This window comes from Podarcis tiliguerta (assembly GCF_965153285.1).
Source record: "Podarcis tiliguerta genome assembly, chromosome: 7".
In the NCBI taxonomy this organism is placed as follows: Eukaryota; Metazoa; Chordata; class Lepidosauria; order Squamata; family Lacertidae; genus Podarcis; species Podarcis tiliguerta.
The window spans coordinates 41,267,354-41,286,479 of NC_139540.1; the positions used below are offsets into that span (position 1 = coordinate 41,267,354).

At 42.5% G+C, this 19,126-nt stretch overlaps 1 protein-coding gene across 1 annotated transcript in view; it reads right to left on the bottom strand.

Moving 5' to 3' along the window:
• The window catches only part of LOC310682042 (uncharacterized protein), a 74,029-nt gene that overhangs the window by 14,789 nt on the left and 40,114 nt on the right, over positions 1-19,126 (bottom strand). The window contains exons 17-22 of the mRNA XM_083450287.1: positions 17,067-17,602; positions 4,871-4,906; positions 3,591-3,713; positions 2,598-2,759; positions 2,320-2,464; positions 525-691 (exon numbers count right to left, since the gene is read on the bottom strand). Coding sequence (XP_083306413.1) covers positions 525-691; positions 2,320-2,464; positions 2,598-2,759; positions 3,591-3,713; positions 4,871-4,906; positions 17,067-17,602 — 1,169 coding nt within the window. The remainder of the gene's footprint in view (positions 1-524; positions 692-2,319; positions 2,465-2,597; positions 2,760-3,590; positions 3,714-4,870; positions 4,907-17,066; positions 17,603-19,126) is intronic.

Sequence of the window (19,126 nt, forward strand, 5' to 3'; positions counted from 1 at the left end):
TATAACAATATCAACAATAATTGTTACTACTCTTTTAGATACATTTTGCTGAATTTAATTTTTTTGACTATTTATTATTAGTAGACATGCCTGATGAACAGCATTTCTGTGTGCTCTGGCACTCATCACAGTGTCCCGTTGCGCCAGAAATGGTTTAGTCGTGCTGGCCACATGACCCGGAAAGCTGTCTGCCTCGGCCTGAAGTGAGATGAGCGCAGCACCCCATAGTTGTCTTTGACTGGACTTAAGCATCCATGGGTCATTTACCTTTATCTTGCCTACATGCTTGATACCCTCCCCCCATCGCTTTTGTATGCTGCCTTGAACATTTTTAGAGTAGATGGGCAGTTTATACTATTTCCTAATATCAGAATCAAGCAAGCAAATCAGTTGATCAGGATTACGGTCTTAAAGTTTATGTTCTTCTGAGGTAATTTATAAAGCGACATCAGTAGCATTTTTACCACATAAATGAAAAACTGGATAACACAGAAGAGGAATCCAGGACAGGAAAAAGCATTTACCTCCCTGTCGAGTTGAAAATGTGAAGTCCGGACCTCGCCTGTCGATCTGATAACTTCAAATGCAGGCGGATTGCTAGGTTCTTGAGAAATAATCTTGAAAGCAATTTTGGAGTTGAGGTTGCCTGGCTCATCTGCATCGGTTGCTTCTATCTTTATCACAAGAACACCTAACAATTCAAATTAAACTTAATTATAAAGTCCTATTGGACAAATTATATTGAAATGAAGGTTTCCAAATGCCCCAAATACTGTACTGAATTTTATATGGTGCACTCAAAGATTTAGCTCAGGTACAGATGCTTGGTCGAATAACATACACTGGACCAGGGATAGCTGTCCAGGTGTTGTTGGACTCCAATTCCCAACAGCCCCAGCAAGCATGGCTAATGGTCAAGGGTGATGGGAAGTACAGTCTAGTAGAATCGGGAGGACTATAAATTTTCTGTTCCTGCTCTAGACCAAGACATCTAAGTCCTAAGGATTTGTATAATTTAAGATTTTATAGACGAAATTCCCTTGGAATAAATTATAAAGAATGCACTAAAATTGTATTTAAAAATAAACACTATGTTAATACCAAGACTGAATAAAATAATATTTATCCCATGGTTTGACTAGTGCTCATGGCAGTGCCAATTTTCCTCCCCCACCCCGCAACATTGTTCTCAGCTCCTTGTCCCATAGCTTCCTTCTGATAAAGATGTTAGAAATAGATGCAAATCAATATCCTGTCCGAAGGAGCTGAGGAGCTGAGCTAATACTACTGTGGCTTTTCAAAACAGGCAGATTTAAATCCCTAGCCATGGTAGTGGGTAACAGCTTGTCTTTCCTTCCTACCCATTTGGCATAGCTATCCTGCCTCCGACACCATTGTTCTACTTGGGCGTTCTCCCTCAAGCAACCGCACAGTCATTCTTGTTGGCCGCACTCCCACTGTCCTGTCCCTGTTGTGCTTTCCATGCATTGGGAGGGAAAAGGTCTGAAGCAGAGAACCTGCCCTAAGCACACAGACTCCCTGTACTATTTAGAGCCCCATGTTCTAAAGCACCATTAAGGACTGGCTTGCATGTAGGGTGTTGCAGTTATTTGGGAGTGCAGACCACGGTTTTCTTAAGACAAACCACAGCATGTAAGCATGTAGGAAAGGTGCACTCTTTCCCCTCTGCCGTGAGTAGACCTTGAAAAAATGTCCTAGCCCACCCCTATCCCCACTATGCAGCAAGCTCTTTTGTCCAAGGGGCCATTACAAAGAGAGACCTGCTAGCTGTAGTCGGAAGTGGCACAATTCAACATTCTCATTCTTTAGGGGTAGATAATAAAGCCTGCACAGTCAGAGTGTAAGGCAAATGCACTCTCCCTTCTCAAACTACCATAATTTTCTAGGCAGCGTCACATAATGAAAGAAAGCTTTGGTTTATTTTATCATTCGTCCTGTGTGACCAGGGCAAGGTAGGATGGGAAAGAACAGGGCTCTTGCATCTTTAATAGTTTGCAGAAGAAAGGATTTCAGGTGCACCTTGCACTATTAATCTCTTCTACATTTTCCAGCAACTTCCCCTCTGAAGACCAACCTCAGATCAAATGCGTGTGATGTTCCTAACCTATTGCAATACCATGACCCTGCACATCTGTGTGAAATCAATGAAAGAGACACATCTGCTACTAAGTACAGGATTTCAACCATAAACAAGGGACCAAGAGATAGGGTAGTTAGGGAAAAGTACAAGGATATGCACAGAAAACAAAATTGCTATCAAGTTAGAATGAAAGTATTAAATAAAGCTCCAGGACTTACCTACTTCAGACAATTCTTCAACAGAGCCCATAAAAACTGACTGTGAAAACTTTGGGTAGTTGTCATTTATGTCTTTAACTTTAATTCTCAAGTCTAATGGTTTTTCCATGTGATTACCGTACTGATCCATTGCATAACCTTTCAGCTGGAAGAATATTGGCAGAAAAGTAAATAATCCATATGTGTGAATTCAAATCAATACAGTAAAAGTTGAATGATGGCAATTGACATCAATCTGAGTGCTTGATAAGAAAAGGAAGTCTAATTGCTTCACTTACATGGAACATTGGCGTTTGCTCCCGATCAACTATTCTTGTTATGTTCAGGTCTCCAGTTTTTCCATTAATCACAAACAAATTATATGGTGGTTCGGTGACTCCTGTGCCTGAAATAGTGTAAGTAATAACTATCCCGGGTTCACCTTCATGATCAGATCGTATCTGTAAGGAACATGATTAAAATAATGTTCAGAGTTTTGGGAAATTAAAATGCCCCTGTACAAATAAACAAGATAATTTTTTTATAAGTAGAATATCTTGTGCACCTTGTGCATTAGAAGCTTCTTGAGGACCTACCCAAACAACATGGGAAAAGTAAGGGGGATGACATACACAATCATGTTGCGGGTTGGGACAGCACATGCTCCTGCTTTCAACCATCACACTATCAGGCAAACACCTGAACATGGCTAAAGAGGTGCGACTACATGGGAATTGTCAGAGAAAACTTTAGGTAGAAGGGAGAAATGTGGAGCTCAGAGAGACAGTAGGAGGAATGGTGGCCATAGGGTAGGGATATTTATTGGGAAGTAAGGGTAAGAACAGGCTTTAAAGTGAAGACAAAGTTAGTGGAGGATGTGATACCTCATGTCACCATTGAAATGCTATCAGTACAGAACAGTTTGACGTAAAATCCAGTATTTAATCAGCAATCAATTGACTTGCGTTCCCTATTTCTTTGTTTACCTATGCTGCTTTCTAGAGCAAAGCCCACACAAGGTGACTTACATATAGCAATCATAGGGTTACAGCCAACCAAGTTTTACCCAGAGTAGATCCATTGAAATGAATCAACCTAAGTTAGTTACGTTAATTTCAGTGGGTCTTCTCTGAGTAGGACTAGCATTAGATACAACTCACAGAAATTAACTATTTGTTTTTGCTAAGAAGACCAGGAAGGAGGTGCTATATGATGATGTCAAAGAGATACCCATTTCCATAGCAAGCCTGCCCCACATCTCTCAGGATTCTGTTCATTTGGCTCTGACTTACTTTAGCAATTGGGTTCTTATTTTCACTCTCTTCGTTGAGGAGGGCAGGTGGGACAATCCATTCCCGCTTCTGTCTAATGTGACCATCCGAATGAAGGAGCTGCTTGTTTCTACCTCCAGGAATCTGTCAGGAAAGCATATATTTTGATAAATTTTATGTCCATTAGTTTTTCCAAGTTTGTTTCTGTCAGTATTTTTAGTGAATATTTTATATTATTCTATATGAACCACTTTGAGGTTTTTGTTGACTAAGCAGCATATTAATCTTGTTAAATATAAAAAAGATGGAACACTGTGTGCATGTCAACATCCTGAATGAACATCTGAACAAGGCTATTTTAAAAGTGCATTTTTGTATTTTTCCATTTAACAATAATGTGGGGTTCGTTAGAAAAAACAGATGAAACTAGCATACTGCGCAGACTAATGGCACAACCCTATGCACATTTTTTTCAGAAGAAAGCCTCTCCTGGATTTTAATACCATGAAATGGTTTTCAAAGTGCACCAGCCATGTACTCTCCACCCTCTAGTATTCAGTGGTAAGGTCTGAAGGGGCCTTGTAATCATTTTTGTTTGAACACACTTACAAACTGCCTATGGAAACTTGCTGCTGAATGCAGCGAAGTCAGGAGTAGAGGGGATGGGGTCATTGTGCACAGGTTCCCCCCCCCCCAACTGAACACACTTTTAATTTAATGATGGACCTCACTGACATGTTATTGCATTTTCAGTGAAGCCCTACAAATGGCAATTTAAGGGAGGAATTCTGTGTTGCACTCTACTGATGGTTCCATTTCTGCTTTCCAGATGGAATGATACCCCCTCTCCTCCCATGTTCTGTTTTGGAGGTCCTCATAACCCTCCAGAGAGGATTTGGGGGAGACATGGTGGGGGGGCAGGAAAGCCCTATTGTACTAGTTATGCTTCCTCTAATATGCCGGGTTGGTTGAATCTGGTGCTAAATAATTTATTTTCAAAAGTATATATTTTATTTTTCGTACACAATACCTGGAATATCTTATTTTGTAAATAAATGCAAGAATACTTTTCCTTAAGGCTTGAAAAGCTTCCTGTGTGTTATTTCAGTGTGTTTATTTATTTTGTGGAAGTGGTTGGGCATTTAACATTCTTGTTTCCCCACCAAAACACCACCATCCACTCAAGACAACATCTTATGCACTACATATATTCCCTCCTAGCTCAATTCATCCCCCCCTTTTGCAGCTTCATTTTGGAGGTATTTTTGTTCCATTCATTACAATTTCAAACAATCTCCTACCTCTATGTGAAGTCCACTCCCAAAGATGGCACAGCTCTGAAAAATAATAATAGAGAAATGTATTTTTAAAAGCTACAAAACAAGCATGAGAGTTAAAATAACTGTGCACAGTGTCAGAGAAATTCAGCAAATGCATTCCTCCTTGTTTGTCCACCCAGTAATGTTAAAAATGAATACAATAGAACAAACAGTAAAGCTTAAAGATTATCTCATTAAATCCATCCAGGTACCAGCTGGTCCTGCTTAGCTTCCTGGGCTATTGCTAAGTGTAGTATGGCCAAATTCAAAACAGGCTTAATTTTATTTCATTCCACATTTAAAAGAGTCACGAGACAAAACACTGCTATTTGGCTTATCAATTCTATGAATAAACCACCTTTGGAGACTTTGCCCTTGCTTCAACTCAAGCTTGATACGCATATTACAATAAATGAACAGCTGCTGCAAAAGTTTACAAAATGGCAGCCTTATACCAAGTTCCTTCCTATAACAAAAATTATAGAGATGCTAGTATTAGAGAGATGTAATTATGGATGGCTCTCCCCTTCACACAACTGAATGATTATAGCTTAACAAGCTGAGCCAGGATACACCACTGTTAGGCTGCAGTTCTCCTTGGGCCATTTCTCTTCCTGGGCAACTTCTCATCCTCCATCCAGGAATGCTTAATGATTTTCCTGCCACTTGCAGCATTTGTAAAACACTGTGCAAGATGCTGTGTGATATGTGGCTGTATTTTTATTGCTTCTTTTCTTATATTATATTTTACGGTATTACAATTTGAATTTAACACAGGAAGACAGAACACAAGAATCAAAAGAAGCAATAAAGACACATTTATAGATCAATATGAATATTTCATACAGACGTACTGTGAACTACCTGAAAGCTCACAGACCACTAACGGTCTATCAACCACAATTTGAGAACCCCGGTATGATTTATCAATATTTTAAAATGTAAATCGCTAACAGGTGATTAATAAATGTAATTTATCATCATCATCATGCTGCACTTTAATGACCTTCTGCCAGATGATGGTTAAAACCCTTCTGCTCAGTAGGGCTTTGGGGACATGAATGATATTAAGCCCCTGCACTAGACTGGGTTTTAACTGGCTGCACTGAATTGTTTTCATTGCTGAACAGCGTCTAAAATAGCTGCCTCATTCATATATTTCTATACTAGGCTGCTTTTAGAAATGTAGATTAGAAAGAAATATTTAAAACAAATAGATGGTGTTTTGTTTTGGAGAGCTCAGAGTGCTTTATACCCAGAGCAATAAGATAAAGTTGGGTATTTTATTACCCCCTTTTTAGGTGGAGACTAGGGAGGCCATCATGACAGAGATGAGATCTGAACTAGGGACTTTGAACTATGCAGTAGTATTATGGCTGTATACTTCCTACAACAAGCCCACACCCACGCCCAGAGAGAGAGAGAGAGAGAGAGCGCACAAGACAGAGAGAGCACTGAACAAAGAAAGACTATTATTTACAAGAATAATTTCCTGTCAAGTCCCACGTTTCCATAACCATCTCTTGGCAAACTTTACATTCAACAAACCTGCATTTGCCTCTCCATGCCCTGAAGTAAGAAACAGGGCATGGGTGATATGTGTTAACTGATCCAATCAAACTGAATTTCAACAGGCAGGTGAAGACTTCTTCAAAATCTTCTAGTAACCACCCTAGAAGCCTGTGCTGCAGCCCTGAGCTGTGGCTCCTCACATAAGAACCAGGAAGGAAAGACTCCTTCATTGCCAAGTAAACCTTGGGTACTGTCCCCACATGCATACCTGGCCTCCGCTGTACAGCGTTCACCCAAATGTGCACCTAGGTTCAGTAAACCTAGGCTTTTTTCTGCTTCCTCACCTGCCCGAAACCAATGCAAATCTGGCAAGCAAGCCACACCTCTTCCTGAATGCAAATTAAATTTGCCCAACAGTATGGAGCAGGCAAAAAAGGAGACCCTATGATAGGGTGCTCCCCAAATCCTACTCGGCCTACAGCTCACACTGCGTAAACGGAGGGTAGGCACCTCAAATGCAAAAAGGATGAGGTCAGTGGAGGTGCTGCCTTAAAAAACCTCATCTTATTGGGTCACAGGGGCCATGTGACCACCCCCTCACCTTTCTCCAGGGAGGGGTGGGGTCAAACACTCTCCAGCTAAATTGCAGGAGTGGCATTCTCCTATTCGGTATATCAAATCCATTTATTCATTTCTGCCAACTCCTGATACATGGATAGCCTTGAACTGGAAATTTTCAGTGTGGTTTGAGAGTCTACTAGCCAGCAAGCCGTACAATACTTGCTGAAATAGTGTTTCATCCAATATAAGCTCAATGTGTGGCACCTGAACCTGCAGCAACCTTGTGGTTTGTGTACTGGCCACCTGTGTCAGCAGCAAGTCAGCAAAGTAAGATTAGATTTCACAAAGAGAATGGAAGACAATCCATGCACAAGTTGTATTTACCACATGGCAGTATGGTCAACAACATGCATCTTTATAAAAAAAACAATTTGAGTTAATGAGCTTTCATTCATTCAGATCATGAGTTCTGCTGACTTTTCTTTCAGAACAGGATCATAAACATGCCAGGGCGAAAACAGAACTTCCAAATAAAAAGGAAGAGCTTATTCCCATATTAATGTTTTCTGATGTTGGGAAATATGCTTTACATTCAGACTTTTAACATTAGAAGACACACACCCTTTGTAAGCAACTGTAAACTGTGTTGCAGGAACTGGCAGCCTATACAATAAGTATTCATTTGGGCAGCTCCCTAACTTCAATGCAGACATTTGTGTGTGTCCATATTAAATCATTGTTTTGCAAGTCCCAGCACGCTTTCAAGTTGTGTTTTTAACCTAGGGGAGGTTTCTGTTCCAGGGTGGATTTCTTTGTTTTGGGTGAGAAATGCATTTTCTTTGTCTTGTCTGAAAGCTACCCTGCCCTTGCATTACTAAACGTTCTGTCATAACACAGTTAAAACTGATTCATGCATTTTCTCGGGATTGTACAGGTATGAACCAGCAGAAGGTTCTGTAAAGCCTTCTGAGATTTAGCTCAAAATGGAAGTGCTTAAAGTACACAGATGGCAAAAATCTCTTCTGCACACAATAGAGAACTTTGCACACCTTCCCTTACAGACATTTCTTATGAGATAAAATAAAGCAGACGTAAATTGGGATTTTAATCCCACGAGCAGGAGCGTTCTATCATGCTGAACCAACTTGGGAGTCAACATTGCAAATAATATTTGTACAGTTGCTAAACATCAATGCCAAATGGGCTGGTCAGACTAAGCTGTCACACAGAATTGCTTTCCAAAGTATTTCCACTATCTAAAACAAACCTGAAAGCAGCCTTGCAGTGAAACAGTAAAAGCTCCACCACACACTACAGTTCATTTTCAATGCACTGTCCTGGCATCTGACACTCTTCCTTTGTTTTTTACATGCAAGTGGCTCTTGAAGGGCCAATCTAGAGAGGCAGTTAAATGTGTCTGTAACATGCATGTTTTAAAAACAACAGCAACAGCATGAGGCTGGTGTGGACTGATGAATTATGAAGATCACAGCAGACACACAGAGAGAATTTAACACTTTCATCTGTACTGCATTCCTGCAGAAAAGTCCTCTTTTGATGCCAGTTTTCTGTTCAGGGTGGGAAGGAAAGGCATCATTGGGGGATTTCCAATGCAAACACCAATTGCAGAGGAGAGATTAAATGCAAGGAAACTTCTAATGCCCCATGTAGATAACCATCTCTCCTCCCTCTCTTTTCCTTCCTTTTTACTTTCCTCCCTAAGATGCCTGCAGACTTACTGTCTAAAGATAAGGGCAAGACAAGTCTTTATTTCTTAATTTTTGAACAGAACCTAGCAATTTTAGGTGCCTTCTAAAAATAGCAAGGGTTGTACACATACAAATGCAGGATGCGAATGATACAAATGAATGTATCAGACGCATGAAGAGAACCAGTATGGCTACAATTTTGTCTTGAGCACATATATACTTTGTGGCAAGCAGGGGATCATGCTGCCATGTGTTATCCCAAGGGTGGGGCACCTCTGCTCCATGAGTCAAATTTGGCACGATTCCCAATTTTGGCCCATGAGGCTGTTTTGCCCAAACCACACCCACCTGGCTCACACCTGATAGGTGTGGGGCAGACAGAGATGCAGGCGCAAAAGAACAATTGTGAATCAGCCCCAATGGGTTTGGCTGTGCTATGGATTTCCTGATCAGGAATGCAGCCATTCTTGCCCAAGGTACTAACAGCAAGTTGCCCCAGTGGGATCAGATGTGCTACCGAGCTCTCAAGGAAGGAGACCTCCTTTCGCTGCCCAGCTGAACTTCTGACTCTTACCTGCCTTTACTCACCATTCATGGAGTTGCCATTGCTGGCATTGGGTCCAATTGAAAGGCTACAGCTCAGCCAAGGGTTCTATTCAACCCTCTCCCTTGACTTAACCCTCTTTCAAAACAAGTTCACACTAAGCATATGTTTGGAACACCCTTATGAATTCCCATTAACCTCAACCACAAAAAATGCCTTTTAAATAAAAACTACAACCATGTAACACTAAGGTAAAGGGACCCCTGACCATTAGGTCCAGTCGTGGCCGACTCTGGGGTTGCCACACTCATCTCGCTTTATTGGCCGAGGGAGCCGGCATAAAGCTTCCGGGTCATGTGGCCAGCAGGACCAAGCCACTTCTGGTGAACCAGAGCAGCACACAGAAACACTGTTTACCTTCCCGCTGGAGCAGCACCTATTTATCTACTTACACTTTGATGTGCTTTTGAAACACTACTTTTGGACAAAAGCACATACTAGATTATCTCCTCGACTTTGCACAACCACTTGTTTCCCATATCACACAGTACAAATGGAGGAAACTTTGCAGAAAAATTAACCCAGCAAATTCTATGGAAGTAAAACACACACCATCTGCCAACTTGTCTCAAATGTTTAACTGGTTCAAAATAAGCCAATTCTTATCCTTTCCACCCCAAATTTGGCATGGACCACCCTCAAACCCACTGCTCATACACTGACAAGTTTCAGATCAGTCCACTAAACCATTAACCTAACTATACGCCATAGAACATGCCCCCCTCAATCTCTAATCGTAATGGTGGCACACAAACCAGCCGATTCACTTTATTAACATAGTGCGATAACTGTAGCCCTAGAATTACCATTCAATAAATACAAACATTACTATGCAACAAATACAAAAAAATGGTGTGTTTGACTTTCCCTCCCTAGTGGGAAGAATAAGGTCATAGGAGCACAGAGCATGTGCTCTCTCTTCACCCTCATTTAGTTTCAAGCCTTATTTATCTGCACCGTCACTGCCTTGCTACAGATTTATGATTGTTCAATAAAGTGTTCCTTTTATTCCATTTTATGCATCATGCCTGCATTTGGGGGTGGGGATATCAGCATGCCCCTTGTCCTCACCTGATACAGGTAAAATCTTGTCTGAGGCAGGAAATTAAGGTCTGCCTATATGCCTGCTCCTTGGGAGAAAGGCGATGGCAAACCTAGACAGCATCTTCAAAAGCAGAGACATCACCTTGCCAACAAAAGTCTGTATAGTTAATGGCATGGTTTTCCCAGTAGTGATGTATGGAAGTGAGAGCTGAACCATAAAGAAGGCTGATCACCGAAGAATTGATGCTTTTGAATTATGGTGCTGGAGGAGACTCTTGAGAGTCCCATGGACTGCAAGAAGATCAAACGCATCCATTCTTAAAGAAATCAGCCCTGAGTGGTCACTGGAAGGACAGATCATGAAGCTGAGGCTCCAATACTTTGGCCACCTCATGAGAAGAGAAGACTCCCTGGAAAAGATGGAGGGCACAAGGAGAAGGGGATGACAGAGGATGAGATGGTTGGACAGTGTTCTCAAAGCCACAAACATGAGTCTGACCAAACTGCGGGAGGCAGTGGAAGATAGGAGTGCCTGGCGTGCTCTGGTCCATGGGGTCACGAAGAGTCGGACACGACTAAACGACTAAACAACAACAACATATGCATGTGATGTAGTACTAAAAAATACTGAAGCTGAAATATGCCTAACAAAATGTTTAAATATTGTTGATGGATTTAAGCAGACAACAGAATACAAATGACAAAACTTTTAGCCTTTCATCTTACAGATGAAGAATTGAGAGACTTAGAAGATAAAACAAAAATTCAAGTTAATAATAGATCAGTGAAACATTTAGGGATTTCCTTTTCTAAAGCAAACAAGCAATTATTGAGATGTAAACTATAGACTAGAGGGCAAAATCAAGGAGAAATTAGAGAGGAGACATTTACGTTTTCTGGAAGAATTACAGCAATAAAGTCGAATATTCATCCACCCCCACCCACCCTACGTATTACTTTAGCAATAAAATAAAATTGGATTAATGGCAACAGCTGATAAAAAACAAGAACAAAACTAATGGGTATAAACAGGAGAAAAGCGACCCTTTCTTTACTGGATATGAAGCTACTGTCAAGCTAATTGTCTAGTATGGATCTGTGAAGTCTTTCTTCTGTAAGGTTCTTAAGATATTCTATATCAAAACCACAGGAGAAGGAAACACATATATTTCCCAGAAAAGAAAAGAAAACACTGGTTGTTGTATAAACAGATCAAATGTTAGTGTCGACTGAAAACTACCGTACCTTTTATATATAAATAAATATAATTGCCATTTTACATTAGCAGTTTCATATTTGACCTGAAGAGTTACCTTTCCATGTTGGCATGCAAGATTTGAGTTTCTGTTTTATTAAGCATTTACATCAATGGCATGGCAGGATTAAATGAAGGTCACTTGCCACATATCTTCATGTAAGGATTTACAGGATAATTAAATGATAGGTAATCAGACCCAGAAAACTAAAACCAGACAGAGAAGTAAATAACCCTGTGCTGTGGAAAAGGAAGTGAAACAATTCCTTATTTACTGAGGAAGGACTTGAATCTATGCATATTTACTCATGAGAATCACTACTGTAAGTTCAAGAGTAAGCTGTAGCGAGTTCAAGTGAAGCCTATGGACGCTGCCTCTGCTATAACGAGAATGTCAAAGAGACCCACAGGAGATGAATATCAGAAGGGAGCAAAGAGGTGTGTGTATGTTCATATGTATACAAATGTGGGTGTGTGGGTCGAACTGAGTTTTTGACCAGGGTGAAAGAAAGCATAATTTAACCCCTACAACATGGTAACCAATAGTAGGCCTAACTGCTCTTGCTGTGTATAAACATCTCAGACCTCAGTAGCCGCCATGGTATAAATCATCAGCAACATCTCTTGAGCAGCGAGAAGTTCCAACCACTGACCTTACAAGCAGTATCTATGAACATGATTAACATATAGCAAATGGAAATCACAACATTTCTCAACCTTTCTCAACCTGTGGGTCCCCAGATGTTGTTGAACTACAACTCTCATCACCCTTAACTAGCAAGGCCAGAGCTCAGGGATGATGGGAGTTGTAGACCAACAACAGCTGGGAACCCACAGGTTGAGAATTGCTGCTCTAGAGATAATACACGGACTAGTGTGCCAACTCTCCACTCTTAAGTCAAGGGGGAATTCCAATACTGGGGAAATTACATAAAGGCTCAGTTTGCACCTAGTGCTAAGCACAATTGTGAATGTGAGAGCATGTAGGCTCTTGGGGAGGAAGCTGCAGGCACTTTGCTCCTCTCCTCCAGTCCTGCCACTGCTGTGAGCTAAATCATGCTTTGGCTTAGTGCACTGGCTTAGTGTACTCTCCTCTGGACAAACCATGAGATGTAAATCAGCTCATGGTTTGTCAGGAGTGAGATAAAGAGTGATCCACACGAAGCTAAATTATGGCTTAGCTTGCAGAAGTGGAGGTGGGTGAGAAAAAGGCCATACTGTTTCTCTCAGACTGATACTCAATCCATTCCTAGAACAATATGTAACATGTAGTTTGCCCTTAAGTAAGTCAATGGCATCTCAGCATTATCAGTTCCAATACTGAACATACGATGTATGAAGAGGCCTACTGGACCAGATGTAGGCTCCATCTAATTCAGGCCATAGGTTTTCCATCCCCACCAGAGCTTATCCGCAGTTGCTCTCCAGCAACTGCTGTTCCCTGTCATGATACCTCTGCAACTGTGGACTCTATTTAGTTATAGCTACTGTACTAGTCCTCCATGAATTTATCTAATTGGCATGTAAAGTTGCTAAAGATGGGACCAAAAACACACCTGTCACAGAGAATGTGATAATAATTATAATTAAATTTATCATGTCTTGTCCTTCCTTTTGTCTGTCCTGAATCTACTTCCAATGAATTTCAAGGGGCTACTACAAATTACCATATTTTTTTGCACCATAACACTCACTTTTTTCCTCCTAGAAAGTAAGGGGAAATGTCTGTGCGTGTTATGGAGCGAATGCCTGCGGGTGGCGGGGGGGGGGGGGGAATCTGCTGCAGTCGTGAGCAGAGGATCCATGGTTCCCCTTCCTTCCCTCCTCCATGGTTACAAAGCATGGATCCACATGGATCCTCAGGATTTTTGCATTGGGCTACTCCAAACTCACTGTCAGATCACATGTCTGTGGCCACAGCATGAACCACAAAAATAATATATCCACTATTTCGTTTAGAATATTTTTTTTCTTGTTTTCCTCCTCTAAAAACTACGTGCGTGTTATGGTCTGGTGCGTGTTATAGAGCGAAAAATACGGTATATTATAGTGTAAGGGGAGGGGGGGAGGCAGTCTATGCCCACTTTATCCATACCATGTATACATATTTTTATTGAAATATTTAAAGCAACACTTCCTTAAAAATACAGGGCGGTGCACACTATACAGATGTTACAATAAAAACATTCACAAAATGTTAAAACAAGATTAATAATAATAATAATAATAATAATAATAATATATTACTCATACCCTGCCCATCTGGCTGAGTTTCCCCAGCCACTCTGGGCGGCTCCCAACCAAGTATTAAGAATGCTTTGAAGGCCTGTCTAAATAACACTGTTTTTATGTGACATCTAAAAGAAAGCAGGGATGAAACCTGCTGAATCTCTACTGGAAGGAAGTTATAAAAATGCAGTCACAAAAAATAAGGCGGGTCCTGAAAATATATATTTCAGGTGGCAAAGGGCAGTAGAGAATCATCATTCCCATCAGCAAGTTGCAAGAGTGACTTGTCTACAGGTAGGGATTCTCTGTATATGTTGGGAAGTAAATTCTGTTCTTTATCATTACATCATTTTTTCTAGGGCTGAACCATGACATCAGTAAGATGTTCCAGGGCAAGTTGAATGAAACCAGTCAGACAAATTCCCCCAAGGCACAATTTAAGGAATGGTGGTTGCATGGTGTCTATTGCTTCACAAGATGTGTAGGAACCAACACCGTTTTCTGGAATCTTTGTCATTTCCTCAAAGTTTTATTTGAGTCAGGACAAGCCTGGGTTCAGTTTTCCTATGCAAAGTACACCACAGGGTGATGTAATTGAGAAGAACATCAAGAGATGTTTCCAGACATGTAGATGCCGAAGTGTTTTAATCTACTGTATTTTCCTGATAATTTTAATTATTTTAAAATGTTTTTAATTGCTTTGAACTGTTTTTAATTGGCAATTCTAATATTTCTTGTAATCCACTTGCTACAATCAAGAGGTATATAAATTTTGTAAAATAAATAAATATTTGCAAAGCTGACAGAAACAATGATTTATTATTATTACTGTGAGGAAGGAGTTGTTTCAGTTCCAAACTTGTCTATTTCAAGATGATCTTCAATAAGATAAAAGATGTGGAACTGAGTGTTTGGTATTTCCAGCAGTAGGTGGGCGAGGAAAAAATTATTTCTTCTAAGAGAGAGAGAGAAAGGGAGAGAGACAGAGATCTTGAACTATCTCGGGCAGCATAAGCCAGAGAAAACACTAATTGCTTTTACAATGATCTAGCAAATGCCCATAAAAGTAGAAACAGAGTTGGAAGGGAATCCAAAGGCCATCTAATCCAACCCCTTGCAATGCAGGAAATTCAACTAAAGCATCCATGATAGATGGCCATCTAAACTCTGCTTAAAAACTTCCAAGGAAGAAAAGTCCACTACCTTCTGGTGGAGTCTTTTCCACTGTCAAAAAGTTATTCCTGTTGTTTAGTCAGAATCTCCTTTCTTGTAACTTGAAACCATTGATTCGGGTCCTGCCCTGAGCAGGAGAAAACAAGCTTGCTCCATCTTCCATGTGACAACCCTTAAGATGTTTGAAGGTGGCTATCATATCTCCCTCTCAGCCTCCTGTTTTCCAGGCTCAACATACCTGACTCACTCAACCGTTCCTCATAAGGCTTGGTTTCCAGACCCTTGATCATTTTGGCTGCCTTTCTTTGCACACGTTCCAGCTTGACAATATCCTTCTTAAATTGTGGCACCCAGAACTGGACACAGTACTCCAGGTGTGGTCAGACCAAGGCAGAATAGAGTGGTACTACGTATTACTTCCCTTGATCTGAACACTATACTTCTGTTGATGCAGCCTATAATAGCATTTGTGGTTTTTGTTGTTTTTTGCTGCTGCATCACACTATTGACTCATCTTAAGCTTGTGGTTCACTAAGACCCCTTTTCATATGTACTACTAGTAAACCAGGTATTAGTTTAAATGATTAGCTTAAAATGTTTTACTGGTTGCTAGCCCACATATAGATTCTTAACCATAAGGACCTAAGAGAAGTCCAAAGTGAACCAGACCAAGTGCTCATCATCTAGTCTGGCATCCTGGGTTGTATTCAACTAAGCCCTACTCAGAGCAGACCCACTGAAATTAATAAACCTGAGTCATGTTTATGTAGTTCAATGCATCTACTCTGTGTAAGACTAGCATTAAACACCACTCACCGTTTCCTGCAGTGACCAACCTGATGATTCCACCAAGAAGCTCACAGAGAGGGCATGAAGGTAACAGATTTCTACCCAACAGTGCCTTCCCCGTGCATACTGCTTCTGAATATGGCCATTCCATCACTTAAAAAAACAAAATATGTACTTTTACATCCTGCCTGTCCTCTAGGGAGCCTGCATGGAGACTCCTCCATTTTCTTTTTCACAAGAACCCTGTGCAGTAGGATAGGCTGAGAGGTCACTCAGTGAGCTTGCTGGTCATGTGGGGATTCGAACCTGGGTCGTCACCACCCTAAGAAGCTACCTTTTACTGAACCAGACCATAGTTCATCTCAGTACTGTCTGGCGATGGCTTTCCAAGGATTCAGGCAGGAGGAGCCTCTCCCAGCCCTACCTGAAGGGGCCAAGGATTGAACTTGGGCCCTTTCACATGCAAGGCAGATGGCTTCTTGGCCTAACACAACCTAACCACTACACCACACTGTCTAATGCCTGGCAACAGATCTCCATGTCATGCAGGGAACACCACAGCTAGAACAAAGTAAAACAACATCAACAACAACCCCCCCTACAGTTACTTTCCTATTTACAAAGACTTTCCTTCATAGCTACCTGGCGGTGACCAGACAATAGATTATTATTGTCGCTCCACCCCCGCCCAAAAAGGCTCCTGGCAGAACTGGGAGAGACGGCCAAACTAGCAGCAACTTGCCTGGAGGGCTTCAGCTCCCGCCACCCAGACGGCAAGTCAAGTCCTTCTCCCGGCCAAGTCGAATCTCTTGACAGAACCTTCCCCCTGAAGTTGGTTGAAATAAAAGCAAGGCTCCAGGTTGCGCTTTTTAGAAAAACCAACGAACGCGCGCGTTGGGAATCCCTTCCCCCCGCGACGGCCGAACCTCCAAGCCACCCATTTCCCAACGTTTCCCGCGAAGGCTAAGTTTGTGACCCCCGCAGGCCGGTTGTGACCCCGAGAGCCCCTCGGCGAGGGGTGTTTCCAGGCGGGCGCGCAGCCATTCCCGCCCCGGCGCAACCTCCTCGCCCAGGTTCCCGGGCGTGGCGCGCGCTCCTGCGCTCCAGGAGCAGAAACCCTTCCGCCAAGCAGCCGCCAAGCCTGTTATTCGCCTGCGGGGCGACCTTTTCCCTCCCTATGCTTCGAAGTGCACAATAAAACTGGGAAAGTTAAGCTCTCTCCACACGCACACAGACCTCCCCCTATATATTTCTCGGGCAATTCTGATCGTGGGGAAACTCCGGGTGGGCTTCATAACTCACCACGAGCAGCAAAATCCCAGGTCCGAGATGGCAAGCCATGGCGAGAGCCCTTTGCTGCTCCCCTCCGGCTCCGAATCCCAAAGCAGCAGAAGCAGCGGCCCGCCCGGAGAGGAAGAAGTCTCGGTGCCTTCTTCGCTGCGAGCGTCCAGCTATCCCTGCTCCTTCCCCCGGTGCTGGTGATAAGAAAATGGGGCCGGCCGCAGCTCCGGCAGGAAAGGCGAGCCGTCGAGGGGCGGAGTGTAGCGCTTTGGGAGGGTTCACCTGGAGGGTGCGCGGAGCTACCCCGCCCTCTGGCCCTGTGTGATACGGCCCTACCCGGTGCACAGGTTTTTGGCTCCGGAAGGCAGCCTTTCTCCCGAATCGTTCCCGCCTTTGATCTTTTCCGAGGGAGAGAGAAAGCGAGGAAAGGGGTGTTTTGTCCGCCCTTGGGTTCGCAGCCAGAGACCTTTCTGCATCCAGCAGAGCCTCACTCTGAGAAAACCCACGCAGCTCTCTCATTACTCTCCCAAATTCCAGATCACCAACAAAAAGAAGACCTTAAGCTTAAGGCACTTTGATCTTTCCCAGAAACATCCTGACATCTCCTCCCCACTCCTCGCCTTTAACCTTCCAGCCGGAGGGAGAGTTTTGAGGAATCACGAAGCTTGTTTACTTCTTTGTGACTGTATGTAGTCCCAGGAAACATGCAGGATGTGAAGGAAAGAAGAAAGCAGGGAAATTGCTGCGAAATGGGTAACACCGGAGTGACTCTGGACCAGCCACACTCTCTCACCCAACCCTATCTGGCAGGGCTGCTGCGAGGATGTATGTCTGAGGAAGTATGGGCTGCTGCGAGGATGTATGTCTGAGGAAGTATGTGACGCAATCTAAATTAATAGGAAATGAAAGAAAGAGGAAGAAAAGGGAATAGACTGGAGGAGGAGGAGGAGCAGGGAAAGAAGGGTGTTCAAAAGATACAGATAAAGGACAAAGGTGAGGAATATTGATGGATGGAAGGATGCTACTGTGCTTGATTATGCATGTCACATTTTTGTAACACATGAAGGGCACACTGATAAATGTATAATATTGGTTAAATGTTCATCAAGTATTGTATAACATGATTCTAACAGTGGTTAGAAGGTGGCTGCAGTGCCACCTTCTGCCCATCTGCTGGGCCACAGGACTTCTGCCACAGAGAACAAACCAGCTGTTCGTGCCTCTTTCAGGCTATCACAGTGGAACCGCAAGTAAGGCTGCCAGAGTCCCCAGCCAGAGACCCCTGATGCCTTACGTAGGCAGGCTTTTCCAGTAGCTTATAGTCAAGAGGTCTCCAAAGTTTACACAAATGTGCACGGCAAGTAATTACAATAGTAATATACACTACTATTTTCAATGCTTGCATCTGACTCTTGGTTCACTACCCCATGGAATCAGAACAGCAGGAGGCGAAGTTGAGATCAGTTAAATTATAAACTCTGAAGCTGTTGGAATAAAAGATTATCATTTTGTTACCATGTAGTATGTACAACAAGGAACCCTGTGTGATCACTGAGTGTGTTTAGTCTCACAGCCATTGTCTGAATTGTGCAGGCTGTGATAAAGTTCTTTAACTTCATGGCTGATTCACCTTTATTCTGGCATTTGAGCTTGCCTGGGGCAGGTGCATGTCTGTAAACACAATGAAGTGCCGGGGGCTGAGTTCAGTGGTGTCTGTTCCTTGGTGTGTGTTCACTGTTGTGTTCCTGAGTGCTTGGAAATGAATGCCATTCCTTCATGTGTGCACTTAACCACCACAGCAAACTCTCCTTATAAGTGACTGATGAATAATGTATGGGTTGGCCTCAGCCTCAGAGATTTGCAGGTGCGTAAATGACAAATGGGACAGAGTAGTGAACTCCCTCCCCTAGTCACCCGCTAACCACCATTTAGTTGACGAAATCTTGTGTTTCAGACACATGATTCTTCTTCACAAGTGTTCAACTGGATCGCTTCAGTAACATTCAAAGCTCTAGTTCATGGGTAGGCAAACTAAGCCCTGGGGGCCGGATCTGGCTCAATTGGCTTCTAAATCTGGCCCA